General features: G+C 36.8%; 1 protein-coding gene across 1 annotated transcript in view; it reads left to right on the forward strand.

The window, feature by feature from the left end:
- LOC129726908 (protein spaetzle 3) overlaps window positions 1-16,810 on the forward strand; it is a 37,240-nt gene that overhangs the window by 16,125 nt on the left and 4,305 nt on the right. Inside the window, exon 3 of the mRNA XM_055684157.1 lies at window positions 9,191-9,324. Within this exon, the coding sequence (XP_055540132.1) occupies window positions 9,191-9,324 (134 nt within the window). The remainder of the gene's footprint in view (window positions 1-9,190; window positions 9,325-16,810) is intronic.

A 16,810-nucleotide genomic window follows, 5' to 3' on the forward strand; every position in this document is an offset into this window, starting at 1 on the left:
GATTCCCCGTGAATATAAAAAAATTGCATTCATCTTTGAATAGTCAAATTATGCAATATAGTTATGATTAATTCACTTATTTTTTTCTCAAAAATCTGTTCTTCTCACTGACGAACAAACAATGGATTGCTCTTTCGACAGACGACAGAATTGCTTGGCTGCATTTTAATTTACAGCCCAAATATGCTTCCATTGTGGATGAAGCCATCCTGAGCAGGCCATCCGACTGAATGGGTAATTGCACGCGATAGGGTCACGACAATTGCTGCGGCGGATGAAGCGTTAATGTTTGTTGACGTTTCAGTGTTTTCCTGCAGTTCTCCGAGCTGATGAGCGCTAATGTACGGGGCCCTTCAATTTGATGATTGTTGTTCACGGATATTGCGAATTGTTCGGTTGCAGGTGCCACAAACTGTCAAAGTGTGGCACTTTCATGGCGCAGTAAACGAGTAAAATTGGCCATAAAATCTGAGATTTATTATTCATTCCGAAAACGAACTGACACAAAGGGCTCGTTACATGGGAGCAATGGATGACGTACCTTGAACAATACGGAAGCGGATGCTTCTTCGAGAATGCTTACACGTCGGCGGTGTTCATGTTGTACACGTACGTCATATGAATCCCGGAAAGTGTCGATACCCGCTCTCATTCATGCCTGGCCGATCACTTCCGAACGGATGTTCCCACGGATCATTAGTATGCTGACGCCATGAAGGTATCGATGATTGATATCAGCTGGATTATAAAGCTTTTTTCTATAGTAGTATAATTTCAGTTAGCTGTGATCAAAAACAAGGTACTATATTGACCAAAGAATTCTTACACTGTAGCATTACAGTTTCTAATACCAACAAGTTTGTATTTAATCAATATTCAAACTAGACAGAATCATCAGTACCTAAACACACTACACAACAATATTATTTTGCGGCATTGAACTTCCGATGATGTTTACTTTTGCCAGCCCGGTCTGCGTGTAGTTTCCTCATGATTACACCATCACAATTACACAGAACACTTTCCATCTCGCGAGCGCGGTTTGAATACCTTCTACCGCGAATCACTTTTTACCCAGAAGCCGCATCGTGTCGTCAATATTGACGTTGCACTCACTGCCGGTAATTAGTGGAACGTTGCAATTAAATGCTACATTAGCTACCAGCTAAACACACTGGAGATTACTACCTACTGGGTTGCATCTGGACGAGTGTCTCGTAGTAAGAGATTCGAAGATTAGTTCGGAGCCGTAGGTGAAACAAAGTGGATGTGTTCTATTGTGCAGTGGCATTGGGTACAAGTGCATTTTTCTGTCATTATTTGGACTCGTAAGTTTATCTTCTACTCAACTTACGAACATTTACAAAGCCCGGCCTACACTTTGATTTACCTGACACCATTTTTTTCTTTGCAATATGTTCAGAGTGATTGCCATACCGACATGTCTGGCGGAAGTTATGAATGTATTTTAAATTTATTCTGCAGTATTTAGATTTTTATAAAGATTATTCAGACTGGTGCGAAGGTGGAGTAAATCATTTATGGCTATCCAAAGCAAATCAATTATTCTCAAAGTGTTTTGGTGAATTATTCAACATGAGGTAAAATAGTAATTCGCGGCAGTGTGACTGCTTTTCTAATCTGAACTGATCAACCCGTAGAATTTTCCGCCAGATAACACACCGGCGGCGAATCAAATTCAAAGCCTGATTTATTCAATAGGTGTTTGCACCCATTAATCTTCGATGGGATTCCGTAAACAGCCGATTTTATCCGTTTGAGAAATTTATTTGAACTCGAACTACTACCGGGAATTAGTGCTTGCATTCTAGGAACAAATAAAGACATCCGATGACGAAGCTGGTGAGTTGCATCACAGACTGGAGGCGTTGCCATCAAGTCTCGTGTCTTATTCATTCTAACCGGTTTTGAAAGCCACCCCCGAGTGGAGGTTCTCAATGTGACGACGTACGATTCGAAGAACAATCTACCAAATGTTTTTTTTTTTACTATTTGAATTCAACGTAAACTGTACACACTTAGATTTTATTGCCGAGAACTCAACAGCTGATAAATTCAGCGATATGTTCTACAAGTTTTCGGCAGAATTTTCAAGAACTTCGGCAAACAAAACATCAATACATGCTGGTTTATGGTAGATCGATATATTTGCTGAACGTTCGACGAAATATATCGCTGACATTTGTTAAAAACTTCGCTGTTGGGAAGTTTGCCGAGATAAATTAAGTGTGTAAATTATTAATTTTACGGCAATTTTTCTTCTTGATTAAATTAGTGAATTACGTCGAATCGATTTTAAGACAAGAAGCCTTGTCTGCCTATTTCCTTGATAGTAAATTTATTGAGTTAGCTATTATCGATCTCGTTTGAAAGGTAATACACCTACATTGTATATTTATACCTATTTATGGAAGAAGAAATTGTTGCAGTCATTGATATTTGTCTAAAGTAAAAATGTTTTGCTTTACAGCATTTCAAAGTTAACTGGTGTAAACAAATCAGGGTTTTAACTCAAATAAATATTTTTGCTCCAAATATGAAAGCGTTTGTTGTAAATTTAATTTAGGCATAGATGCTAGAGAAGGCAATAACGGGGGTAATTTATATTGTAGTATGATAAAATGGATTCGAAAATCGAACAACGCCTCTTAAATTTAGAACAAGCACGCAAATTTGTTTGTTGAGCTTAAAATATGTATATAATTACAAAAGTTCAAAGTCTTCAAATCCGAAGTTTATTAGGAACTGGAAGTTCAAACTAGAGGCTGTAAAAAGAGGAAATTATTTGTGATTAAACGATTGAGGATTGGGCCTAAAATTTCAAAAGGTAATAAAGATTCTATACCTGCATATAGTCTATAAGCTAAGATAACTTTTTGAGAGATTTAAATGAGTTTTCCCGTTAGCTACGTTGAAGCGACAAACCTGCCGAGCAATGTCTCTGTGCACTTTTGACGTACTCCTGCATATACTAGGGGTAGGTACCAACAATTACAGGAATAGATAAAAAGCTATAATCTTTCTGGGGCAATTATTTTGAGTTTTTGTCGACCGGTGTTATGTGTAAAGCAATAAGACGTCGTGTGACAGTCTGGCGTTTGACAAAATGTGCTGCATGAAGGTGAAACTCCGTGGTCGTATTCCGTCCGAATTTTGCAAGATAATTTTAAAATTTTAATTTAGAGTAAAAATTCGAGCGCTACTTATTAAACGGAAGCTGAAATTATTATGCTCAAAATCGTCGAGTGAAAAGAAACCTAACCTTAAAATATCACCAGTATCCTAAACGTCCAGTTTCACCTTAAAATATGTCTTGCGTTTATACAAAGTGTCACACCCGCTTAGCAATGTGTCGCGTTTCAACAAAATTGTGATTCTGTGGAAAAACTTATGGTTGTTCGTACTTTTAATGTACATACCTATCAGTAGAAGTTTTGTGTTGTAAAAAGCATTGGAAAGGAAAAAAAATACTTTTACGAGTAGTTCAAAAAGTAATTTTTTACCATTTAGGTTGATAATTACGAGAAGGTATGCATGAATAACAAAAACCTGAATCCACGTTAATTCTTGATTCGGCGTAAAAACATGTAGACTGAAAATCCGTGTAAAAAAACAAGCAAAATAAAATATGAAAACCGCGAATAAACATCAACGAGTCTAAATTTTCGAAAAACACTAAGGGAATATTCGTAAATGACGTAGCATTCGAGGGGGGGGGGCTTTTTGCAGTTTCGTGACAAAATTTGAATCTTGTATTATCTTATTCATTTATGATATGGTTTTAAAAATAAAATTTGCAAAAAAAGTGTCATGGGGGGAGTTGTTACAAAGCTACATTATTATCTAGAGGCGTATCCGCAACTTTGAGACGAAATGCTACGATGGGGGAAGGGGCGGGGGTCAACAAATCCTCAAAAAAGCTACGTCATTTATGCATGTAAAAATCAGAAAATCCTCAACACCTCTCGCCACAGAATCTTTCAATTGATGTCCTGCACGGATATTAGTGAATTTATTCATCTTAGAAAAATGGTCTTAATTTGAGAATAGCAAAGTGTGGTAAAACAAAAGGTACTTGAATTGCTACACGAAATAAATAATTGCTTCGTGAAGGTTGGTGAAAGTGTTTGAATATATCAGATAAAAAAATATTGAAGGTTTGCAAAAACGAAAAAAGAGCGCAATATTGCAAATTTTTTCTGCCACACGCGCATTGTACTCTAGCGTTTCTTCTTAGTGTTTTTTTCGATTGCGGTCAATCTATTGAAAACGCCAAACAAATGTTTCGCTTCACTTTCTCAGTTTGTCGTCTACGGGGCTCCTCCTTCTCTAATAGTTTCTCTCCAAAGTCTAGTAGAGGAGGTAGCAAACAGAAATTTAAGCTTAATTCTTATTCCAAAAACAGTACCACACGTACGACAAAAAGGGAAAAGTAAAATCCCGTCCATCTCGTGCAGGGTTTCGATTGCCGATAGACCGAGTTTATCGTCTACAGTAGGAAGAATATTGCTATAAGGCTGGAGCGCTCGTCTATCTACTAGCTGCTGTGGAATGCGTAGTGGTTGATAAAATTCTGAAAATAATATAAAATGCTACCGAGATAACAACAGAATGAGAATAATCTCACATCATATGCAAATGGCAATAAATACTTAAACCCAAATAGGGTTAATACGTTTTGAAAGTCTTGAGTTTTCTTGTATAAAAAAAAGACAATTTTCAACGACTGTTTTCGAAACAATGAATTAATAAAATTTTGTAAAGTTACTGCGAACAAATCACGGGTGCTGTATTTTCTTACTATGAAGCTTACAGCTCTTAGCAGCAAATCATTTTCTTGACAGTAAACTCACGATTACTGTGGTTCTCAGATGTGGAAAACTCATTTTTACTACTTCAATTAAAAATATGTGGTCGTCCTCAAAAGAACGGTTGGTATTAGTTTTCAAAAAGAATATGCCTGTATGACGGTGCTTCCCACACAGGCGGGAGATCCGAAATCTAGTGCTGTGGAAGGTGAGCTAAATCACCAGGCTGTGCTGGAAAAGAGAGGTGGTGATTGGTTGTTTAGTTTGATTTAGACTGATACTGAGAGTTTCGCCTGATATTTGGCCTTGTTTCCGGCTCTGATTCAATGTCAATAGATGGCGCCAGCAGTAGGTATTGTTCCTTGGCAAAAATGTGTGTTTTATGTGCCCTAATAATTCATCCGAACAACACTTTCGTGTAAAATGCAACTAACAAAAGTTAAGTTCAAAAAACTAAGTTTTAAGTAAGTCCCATTTGTACCCAATGGAGATAGGATTTTCATTTGTTCAACAAAGTTTCATATAATTGGATCTTCTATAACTTTTTTGAATAAACTATTCCTCTATCTCTTAACAGAGAAAAGTTAGTTATTTTACTTTTAGTATAGTAAACTTTTCATAATTTTTAACAGTTTGTGATTATGCGAGTCATTCTTACGAACAATTGTTCCGAAGATACTATTTAGCCAGGATGAAGGTGAAAGACGCAAAGGAATTAAGTTCCACTTTTTGCCTTATTGGACCACTGTGCACTGTGCGTTAGTGATTTTATTGTGGTGTCACATTCTTAAAGTTGTGTGAAAAATGTTTAATTTCGTGCTAAATATCATTCAGAGAAAACGGTGGCGGAAGCACATCGAGACTTAAAAAAAGGTTACGGAAGTGTTGCTCTAAGTGCAACAATGTGCTGTGATTGATTTCATCGCTAATTTCGGTAATTCGATTCGATTGATCGCGTGAAGGAAGGTCAAACAGCTTCCAAGACGCTAAATTGGAGGAATGGCTCGATGAGGATCCATATCAAACGCAGGAACAGCTTGCTTCGATATTGAGAATTACCTGTCAAGCCAGTTCCAAGCGATTGCGTGCTTTAAAAATTACTTAAAAACAAGGATCTTGTGTCCCTTATGATTAGAAACCAAGGAACGTTGAGCGTCGTTTTTTTGCCTGTGAACAACAATAAAAACGAAGAAAAAAATCATGTCATGCTTCTAAGTCATCGGCTTGACCGAAAATACACGCTGCGAAGGTTATGTTGTATATTTGACTGGACCAGGTCGGTGTTATTTATTATGAGTTATTGAAGCCAAACGAAATTATCACTGGAAAATGGTACCGATTTCAATTGATGCGATTAAGCTTAGAACTGCGCGTAAAACGGCCACAATACGAGCAGAGGCGAGAAAAAGTGATTTAACTGCATGACAGTGCTCCGCTTCATGTTTCCAAAGTCGGCCAAACTTACATAGAAACGTGAAATTGGAAGTCCTATTTCACTTGCCAGATTGCCCAGTAATTGTGTCGTCTGATTATTACTTATTCCGTTCGATGGCACATGGTCTGGTTGACCAGCAGTTCTGCTCATATGGAGATATAGAAAAATGGCTTTATTCGTGGATAACCTTAAAAGAGAAGAACTTTCATCGTTACGTTATTCGAGTTGTGATTGGGCAAAGTTGTAGCTAGCACAGGCAGGCTTGTCGGTTTTCCTCAGAGAATATCTTTCACTGCTAAAACAACTGCTTTCACATGCGTGAGAAAATCGACACATTTGCTTAAAGAGAGCAGCAAACTGTGTGTATCTGAAGAGCCGCAGCAGAGCAACACTGTGGTGGAATCTGAAATATCTCTTCTTAAAGATTATAAACTGATGTGAATATTCTCACACAAAAAGACGTTACGCACAATAACTGATTAGAATGATTCACCGCTTATTTTTTTTTGCGAGCATAAGAAACACAGCACGAAGCAGAAGAAAAGAGTGTGGTGCAAAAAAATACTGCACGCAGCGCACATGCTGGAGAAGAAGTGCGCGGCGAATTTAAACTGCGCTCTTTTCACGTATTGAGGAGAATAACAAGCCTGTTTATAGATAACTATTTGTTCTAGTTGAAACTGCATTTTTTAATCAAAAATATAAAAACAGCGAGAACTTAGTTGCGCACCTAACACAAAACAGCCGGAAAATGCTGAATATCTTTACAATAAACCAAATCTTGTCGAAAAACGTTTCTGAACGTAAGAACTGGGAACAAAGAGATATCATAAATTAAATGTAAAATCGCTAAAGTGCTTTTTTTGAAGCACATAATTAAGTAAAAAATAATTAAAATCTAGCGAAATATAGTAAATGAAAAAATGCTTCGATAAGAGAAAATGAAATAAAACTTAACATGAATTCATCTAAAACAAAGAAAAAAACTAAATAAAGTTTAAAGCTGTCGTTAAATTGGCCGAAAATTCATATAAAAATTAGATTAAATGCAATCAATCAAGTCTAATCTGCGTCTCATTAAAAAGGACCTTTTGAAGAACGATTATAAATATTTAAAGATCTTAAATATATAGCCACGCGGTGATAATTTCCGATCACCGTGAAACATTTCAATATCTCAGTTTTAACTCATCTTTTGTTGATCTAATTATTAAGGCCTTAAATAAATTGCATCGGCAGATTGATATATCCTGCACAACAGCATAACACATATTGGGTAACTGCTCAAAACTGAATTATGTGATGCACGCTTAAGATAAGCGGTAACGAAAAGTGTGTATGTATTTGTAGATACGTATTGGTTTATTTTCATGCATACAAATATTTTTTATTGGAATTCCCAAACCCAATATTTATTATTTGTGCACGACTTTCAATTTTTTTTTTCAAATCAAAAGCAGCGTGCAAAATTGGAAAAGCTTTATAGTTATTCAGAATATTCAACTTGTAAACTTTGCTTCTATTAAGATTTAATTGGAAACCGCAAAAATATCGGTTACACATTTAACATAGTCTGGTGCCACAGATTGGTTACCCGGTAGCAGTCTCTCTCCGGTCTGGAGCAGTAGAGCAGTAGCTGAGACTTGACATGCGAGACAGTTGTATAGTTTATTGCATATTAGTGTGGTCACTCCCGGTCGTGTTAGGGCGTGCACAATCATAGCGCCTGTCACGTGCCGTTATGGTTGGGGCACGACGTTCATTGTATTTTAATTTTATGTTGTAATTGTTCTCTCGTATGAATGGTTATATTTATTTGCGGCCGTTTCGCACAATCAAACATCGAACGCTTGACTGCATAACTGAGTTGACAGTACCAAGAAAGCGAGTCCATTCGTGTTATCTGGAGATTAAATCTGGAACAACGTTCAAACACAGCATGACCGCAGTTTACATTTACTTAACCTTTAAAGGCGCACGACGTTAAAAAATTATCTGAAAACATAAAATCTATGTTTAACAGGTTTACTGCCTTAAAACTAACCAATATGCATAAAAAAATTGAAAGATTTACTTTTTAATGTGCAAATATTACCATGTTGTTTTTAAACAACACTGTGACTTTATCGCAGAATAAAGTCTAAACAATTACTTTTGTTAACAGTAACTTTAAACTTGGCCTTTTGTTAGTATAATTACTAATAATTCAGACATGTTCACTAACCACTAACCTTATTTTAAAATTTATTTTCAAAGACAGTCACCACCAGTCGGGAGTCTCGCCATGTTTTTTTTCGTTTCCGCGATTTTGACAGCAAAAATAAAAATAAAACATTCAAATACAGTACTTCCAGCTGTTAAGTTTTCTTCGGTAGAGTCTAGAGAGCTGTTCTAATGAATTATATTTCTGAAAAATACTAAAATACGTTTATTTTAAAATGTTTTTAGTGGTGTTGTTTTAAAACAACATTGCGCATTTAAGGGTTAACACACTGTATAGAGTATCAGCCACTTCTTGGAAAATAATCAACTCGATGCAACCTAGTTTTGCTTGCTTATGTGATGGATGCGTTGATCAAAAGATGCTGAACGCACCTGTTTTCTCTAGAACAACGTGCAACTGAAAAAAGCAGAGGAGGAAGCACAAATCTGCTCTGCTGCTTTGTGTGCAGTTCTCCGAGCTTTGAACAGTGAATAATATTTTCAAAGTAGATATACATGTTAATAACCGAAGTTGAACGCTCACAGTTGTGATCGAACATCCATTGATTATACTTATTGCTCGAGTCGCGACGAAAACAATTAAACAACAGTTCTATCGCGTCTGGTTTTCCATAGGATTGATGAGGCCGTGCTGAATCATTCACTGTCCGTCTGATTTTTCACACTAGGTAACAATAATCAGTCTGTATTTCTTTTTTTTCAGACAATCGTAAAAATTCTCGTATGCCAACGGTAACCCCAATCCAGGGTCCAATATTTCTTAAGAATGGAACAGTTCCTGTCGTGCCATTATTTGCGTATCCTCAAGTTAGTAACGGAACGTTCGTCCAGATACCGGTAAGTTTTACTATGATTAGTGTCATGTTAACTGTCAAAAAATATACTGCCTGAATAATAACACACATAAGTGGTAGGTAAAAGATTTTACCAGAGTTCAACCAGATGGAGTTAATTAACTTTTTTTCCGCTGTCAACTTCGTTAAATACTCACGCGGTGATCAGAAGAACTCAATCAATCACCAAATTGCTCGACATACGGACACACAAAGAAGTGAGGTCATTATAGTGCCTAAATATTGATTGGCACGCGACTTCTACCGCTCCGTGAATGATCGTCATTGTGCAGCAGTGATCAGTGGCGTTTCGGGTGGGGGGATAAGTGCTTCCGTCGTTTCTTTCAGAATTTAATCTTAAAAATATTTACTTGCTACGGCAATGCTTAAGCCACAAGCGCTCAGGATACCATTAACCAATGCGAACAGGAGCATTGGCCTCACAGCTTACTCACATGGTCGATTTCGCTTCCCGATTTGGACGGTACGGTCAGCTAAACTGTTGGGTGTTTCTCGTTCGCACGGCACACGTCAGCTTGTAGTATCAGCGATGATGATGCTTCAAAATCCCTGCTCGGAGATCAGTTTAACGCGTGTCGTATTGTCTTCCACAAATATCCGGCATTTGCGGGCTCTACCCGGTTCAGGATTGAATTTTATTGGAATTCCTTGGTAATGATTTCATCATCATCACCATCATTATTAACGATAGGCGCCAGCATTCCGTCATCGCAGAGTTGAGACAATTTTCGACGTTTGAAAAAAAAAACAGTGTTACCGGATTGTATGCTAAGCGTAATGTTTGGTTGGTGAACATAATTTACAATTTCGATGGTTTTTTGATCAACGAAATATATCCAGCAAGTGGCAATTTGGGATCGTAAGTCAAGTATTCGGATAGATTTAATAGCTATGATTCTACCCTGCTTCGCCCTATAACGTGCGAACTGACCTTTGGCAGACACTGTCTTAGCTGCACACCGCCAAGCAAATTTCCATATGAAAGGCTCAATAATCAAACTCACCTGCAGTCGCACGGTATTCCGACGTTCATTGACATTTTAATGCCTATTGTCGGAAACCTACCCGCAAACCGCCCGCAGCCGGGACGAGAGGAAATTTGCGAACGGATTGGGATTGGCACTATCGTTCCGGTTTCGAGGTTGACATTACAATCTTAAACACGAGAATGCTTTGAAAGCGAACCGGTTTGGCTAGGTCTGTTTTTGGCCGTGGAATTCTGTCGATTATTATTAAATGCGGAATTTCGATGGCTTTTTTCATTCCCGAATAATTCACGCCCACCAGTCTGTGGAGTTCGGCGAACGGGATTCTTTGGTGGATAAAGAAAAAATATTATTTATTTTGGTATATCATTCAACAGAATACGATAACAGTTTGTATCCTGTAAAAGGAACACGCACTACTGAAAATGCGATTGAAGCTAAGTTGGTGAGTGTGAAATGTTTGTGTTGTATTTACAGCGGCGGTGAGAATACGAACTTTCAAAAAAGTGATTCCGTTGTTATGTGTGCATTAGAATCATATACCTATAATCAATAATGTAGGAGTATTAATGTTTCTTCCACCAGATTTGTTCAAAATCAGTTTAAGGACGGTGATGTTTTGTTCATTCTGGCGATGTAATATATAAACGGTGAATGTTTGTTTATTCATACAGTTCTACCATATGTTTTAATCACAGCTGAAGGTCTTTAAACATTAAATTAAAGTGATAATTTTCAATCTAGATGCCTCATACAATTTTGATTATTGCTAATGTGAATGAAACTTGTACGTCAAGTTTAGTGAATTTTGGTCAAGGCGTTCTGTAGATATGATAGAATATGTAGCGATTCTAAGATAAAAAAAATGTTTCAAGTATTTAAATTTTGCTCAAAATTGCAGAGGTTGGTCACCAGCTAAAGAAATGGACTCGTATTTTTAATTTTCCTATTAGGGTGTCCAGTCTTAAAATAGGGTGACAATATGTTCGATTTTGTGTAATTCCTAGAGGGACAAAAAATGTTCAAAACGTTCCAATTCGCTTCGTCGCAGATGGTCGCAGCAAAACTAGGGTTCGATTTCTCGGGATTCCCGGATTCCGGGAATAGAAATATTGATTCCCGGGATCCAGGGATTCCCGAACTTCTTGAAAAATTTCTTTTACAATATTGTAATAAAATTAAATAACGTATCAAAACGCGAAACTTACGTCTTAAAAGTGTAAAGCAGCTCCAAAGTGTGCATTACAAGAACAAATATTTACTTGAAATGACGATCAATATTGGCTTGCCGTGTAATATCAAATTATTTGCTTAAAATATTCGGCAAAAATATATATTCTGTCTTATTCAGCAAACAAAAAAAAGCAAATGTTTTTGTTTTTTTTGTTAGTTATTTCACTACTAAACGGATAGTTACTTGATTTTTTTCTTTGTGTATTGACAAAAATTTTGAAACCTGGAAATTGATAAAAAAAATTAAAAGCCGTAAATCAATGCGACCAGGAATAAATGAATTAACAAAACTCAGGTAGTGTAATTTGGGTCGTGGCCGCGATTTCACCCCAATTACGTAGGCATTTAAATGCTCAAACTTTCCTGCCTAATACTCAGCTTTATGTTCAACAAACTAAAAGTATTGGAAACCTCAGTTTCTGATGAAATGTAGCAAGAGTTGGAATCGGTGTTTCAGAAATATTTTAGAAATCAGACACCAGCGGTAATTCAGCGAATGTTAAGCAAATGTTTAAAGAAGGAAATCACATTATTTGGGCTCTACAAAAAATTGTCAGCGGATCTGAAGCGATTGTTCGCCGACATAAAAACCCTGAAACCTAATCTTTTGCTAAAATGTACGACAAAAATTGATCATGAACTTCTGAATAAATTCTGTGTTTTAATACGTCTTTCAAGCGAATTGATAATGAAATTGTAAACGATTGTTCGATACCTTTTATTAATGAACTTTAATTGAAATCTCTTTTTTGTTGAGAATTTTTTTCCATTCCCGGGAAATGAGATTTTTCATTGCCGTTCCCCGTGAAATCAATTTTCGGGAATATTGCAAACCTTAAGCAAAACTTTTCAGAATTTGTTAGTATAAAACTAAACCAGGACTAAACCAGTTTAGTATAAAACTAAACCAAGGACCTAGTCCAAGAGCTCCTGAGAATAAAAAGATGTCATGAGCCATTCATATTCCATGTGGACAGTAAAAGGGGTTTATTTAAAGATTAGTCATAAAAAATGTTCAGCCCAAAGCCACCTAGACTAGAAAAGCCATAAATGAAAACAATACCTTAAATACATAGCAGCAGTCAAAGCAGACATTGATTCAAAGTTTTGCTGTAATTGGTTCCGAAGTTGGAAGAGACTGACAACAAAAATGATTTTGAATGTTGTAGGAAATTTCGAAAAAGATAGAAAGCTAGTAGAAAGATAGTAATCAAAAATTTATTCCAAATTATCCTCAAAAAACTAGAGTTTCTTGACGGAAGAAAAAAAGCATACAAAAATCTATGCTGAAAGCATTTCTTAAATCTAGAAGAAGAATATGTAGCCCACAACATCTGAAAATATTTCGAAATTTCGGCTAGAAATAATAAAAAAGAATGAAATCCGCACTCAGCTCAAAATGGTCGCGAAACGTTTTTCATGTCTAGAAAAAGCCAACCATGGAAATAATGGTTTAAAACGTTTTGATTGGACAGAAAAAGTAAAAGAAAAATATGATCCACTTGGAATGTAGACGGACTTTATCGAATAAAGTTGAAAATAATGGTTTTGTTTTCATTTTCGTCTTTTTGTTATGCTTTATCATCTTTTTTCCACCCCTTAAATCACACGAGTCGATGAAATCGACCAGGCAACTAGGTTTTACCCCAATCCCAACCCCAATCCCAACCCCAATCCCAACCCCAATCCCAACCCCAATCCCAAAACCCTACCCCAATCCCAATCCCAATCCCAATCCCAATCCCAATCCCAATCCGAATCCCAATCCCAATCCCAATCCCAATCCCAATCCCAATCCCAATCCCAATCCCAATCCCAATCCCAATCCCAATCCCAATCTCAATCCCAATCCCAATCCCAATCCCTATCCCAATCCCAATCCCAATCCCAATCCCAATCCCAATCCCAATCCCAATCCCAATCCCAATCCCAATCCCAATCCCAATCCCAATCCCAATCCCAATCCCAATCCCAATCCCAATCCCAATCCCAATCCCAATCCCAATCCCAATCCCAATCCCAATCCCAATCCCAATCCCAATCCCAATCCCAATCCCAATCCCAATCCCAATCCCAATCCCAATCCCAATCCCAATCCCAATCCCAATCCCAATCCCAATCCCAATCCCAATCCCAATCCCAATCCCAATCCCAATCCCAATCCCAATCCCAATCCCAATCCCAATCCCAATCCCAATCCCAATCCCAATCCCAATCCCAATCCCAATCCCAATCCCAATCCCAATCCCAATCCCAATCCCAATCCCAATCCCAATCCCAATCCAATCCCAATCCCAATCCCAATCCCAATCCCAATCCCAATCCCAATCCCAATCCCAATCCCAATCCCAATCCCAATCCCAATCCCAATCCCAATCCCAATCCCAATCCCAATCCCAATCCCAATCCCAATCCCAATCCCAATCCCAATCCCAATCCCAATCCCAATCCCAATCCCAATCCCAATCCCAATCCCAATCCCAATCCCAATCCCAATCCCAATCCCAATCCCAATCCCAATCCCAATCCCAATCCCAATCCCAATCCCAATCCCAATCCCAATCCCAATCCCAATCCCAATCCCAATCCCAATCCCAATCCCAATCCCAATCCCAATCCCAATCCCAATCCCAATCCCAATCCCAATCCCAATCCCAATCCCAATTCCAATCCCAATCCCAATCCCTATCGCAATCCCAATCCCAATCCCAATTCCAATCCTAATCTCAATCCCGATCCCAATTCCAATCCCAATCCCAATCCCAATCCAAATCCAAAGCAAAATCCCAATCCCAATCCCAATCCCAATCCCAATCCCAATTCCAATCCCAATCCCAATCCCAATCTCAATCCCAATCTCAATCCCAATCTCAATCCCAATCCCAATCCCAATCCCAATCCCAATCCCAATCCCAATCCCAATCCCAATCCCAATCCCAATCCCAATCCCAATCCCAATCCCAATCCCAATCCCAATCCCAATCCCAATCCCAATCCCAATCCCAATCTAAATCTTAATTCCAAAGCACAAAAGTCCAGAAACCAAATTAAGAAACAACTGGTGACAACTAAAGTCTGCTGTCATAAAAAGTAGATTTACCTATTGAAAAATTGATTTATTTCTCATTATAAATTCCGTCGACGTTACTTCCCTTGAGAGGAGAGAAAGCTCACATATACAAGTTACGATCCCGGATTATTCGGTACGTTTCATAAAATATATGTCCTTTTCAGTTGTTCGTCATTCTTTTCGGGGAAAACATAAAAAATATTTCTTGACCTCATTTCGAAGGGGTACAATTGACTCTACATGTGGGTCGTTCCATACGAATTTGGCTCAAAGTTGGGGGAATTGTTCATCTATTGAAAAATCCCAATTTTAATGTCGATTTGAATATCTCCCCCTCTGTGGGACAAAATAACGTATTTCCATTCAAAATCTCTTTATTTTTTTCCTACAATTCATAGAAGTAAGTTGTCCGTAAAATACTATGAAAATGATATTTTAAGAAAATCCAGAACAAATATGATTTTTGACCGAAAGTGTCGCCAGATGGATTATTTTTGTATTTTAAAATCAATTACATTGTTCGACGAATGCAACCATTTTTATCTTAAATTTCATAAATCATCGTATTCCTTAGAAAATATCACTGATATTAGTCAATCTCTAGATATACAATTTTTACGAAACTAGTTTTAATTTTTTCCATATCCTATGTAATCATATTTATTGGAAAAATGCCGGAACAACAACACAAATGAGTTTAAGTATTTTTCTAATTGTTGGGGAATGCAAGAACATCTGTTTGTAACTGTGTTGCCAATTTTTTCCCTCGTTCAAATAATTTTATCAACGATTTCTAAGCGTAATGAAGAAATATTAAAAACACACAAAAAATATAAAAAGGAAAAGAAAAAGAGCAAGAAAAAAAGGAAGAGAGACAAACCTATATCTTTTAAAGGAAAAATTCAATTGTTGGGAAATAATTAAAAGAAAAATGGTAACACTGCTCCGAAAAAAAATATTATTGGATTATTTGATAAACCCCAAAAATCTTGAAGATCCTTTGAGAGTTAATAGACATTTTCCAATGAATATGATTGTATCATACAACAATAAATAAAATGGAGAAATTCAAAACTGTTTTTTTTAAATTGTATATCTAGGAATTGAATCATATTACCTCGGGGTGATAGCGGTTTCTTACGTGAAATTTTCCAAGGATCAAAATGAAATTATGACATTTTATAAAAAATTGAAATTTTATATAAAACTATAAAAATCAAAATCCAAAAGACTCTATCTGGCAACAGTCCCAGTCAAAAATTGTATTTATTTTGAATTCATTGGTGTATTTTGTTTTAATATCATTTTTCAGTATTTTTCGGACATCTTAGTCTATGAATTGTGAGAAAGAAACAAAGAGATTTTGAACAAAAATTACGTTATTTTGCAACAAAGAGAAGAGTCTCATAGAGCGGGGGGTATTCCAATCGACACCGAAATTAGGGTTCTTTTGAAGTGAACCTAGATGAATAATTGGCCCAAGCTTTTCGTGGTCACTCATTTGAATAAAATTTTTGAAATATGTTGTTTGTTTATATTTGAGTAAATTCAATTTGAAAACATGAATAAAATTATAATAACTTCATACTTTTTGCATTTAGCAGTATACATATTTGATGCTTCGATTTTTTCTCAGATATAGAAATAATAACCTTTAATTTGATCCAAAAACATCGAAAAACTATCTACTAGTTCAAAAGTTATGTTTTTTTTAAATAATGTATATTCAATAAGGCCGTTTTTTCAAGCCGGAACTGGTCGCCCAAACGACTCAACCAAAAAATATGGGTCTGATTATTTTCGATGATCAAATTAAAGGTAATTTTTTCTTGTTTTAACCTTCCTTGTTGGTCTCAAGGTACGACACTGGCCTAAGAAGGCAGTCTCGGCTCGGGAGAGACTGTTAGTGTCAGTAAAATCGCAGCGCCAGCTCCGTAATTGTCCTGTACATCAAACAGTAGGCTGCATAAACAGAAGGTCCACCAGGCCTATTTATTGTTTTAAGCAAACATACCGAGAAATCCAATATGTCTTAAAAAACTTTAAAAGTCCACCGAAGACGGTTTTGATGTAAAAATGTAAATAGAAAAAATGTGAGCAAAACAGTATCGTGTCCAACGAAACACATCCTTTTTTTATCAGCCATTTTGAGTTCTTCTCTATTATTTATTTTTAATTTG

Source organism: Wyeomyia smithii, chromosome 3, assembly GCF_029784165.1.
Source record: "Wyeomyia smithii strain HCP4-BCI-WySm-NY-G18 chromosome 3, ASM2978416v1, whole genome shotgun sequence".
In the NCBI taxonomy this organism is placed as follows: domain Eukaryota; kingdom Metazoa; phylum Arthropoda; class Insecta; order Diptera; family Culicidae; genus Wyeomyia; species Wyeomyia smithii.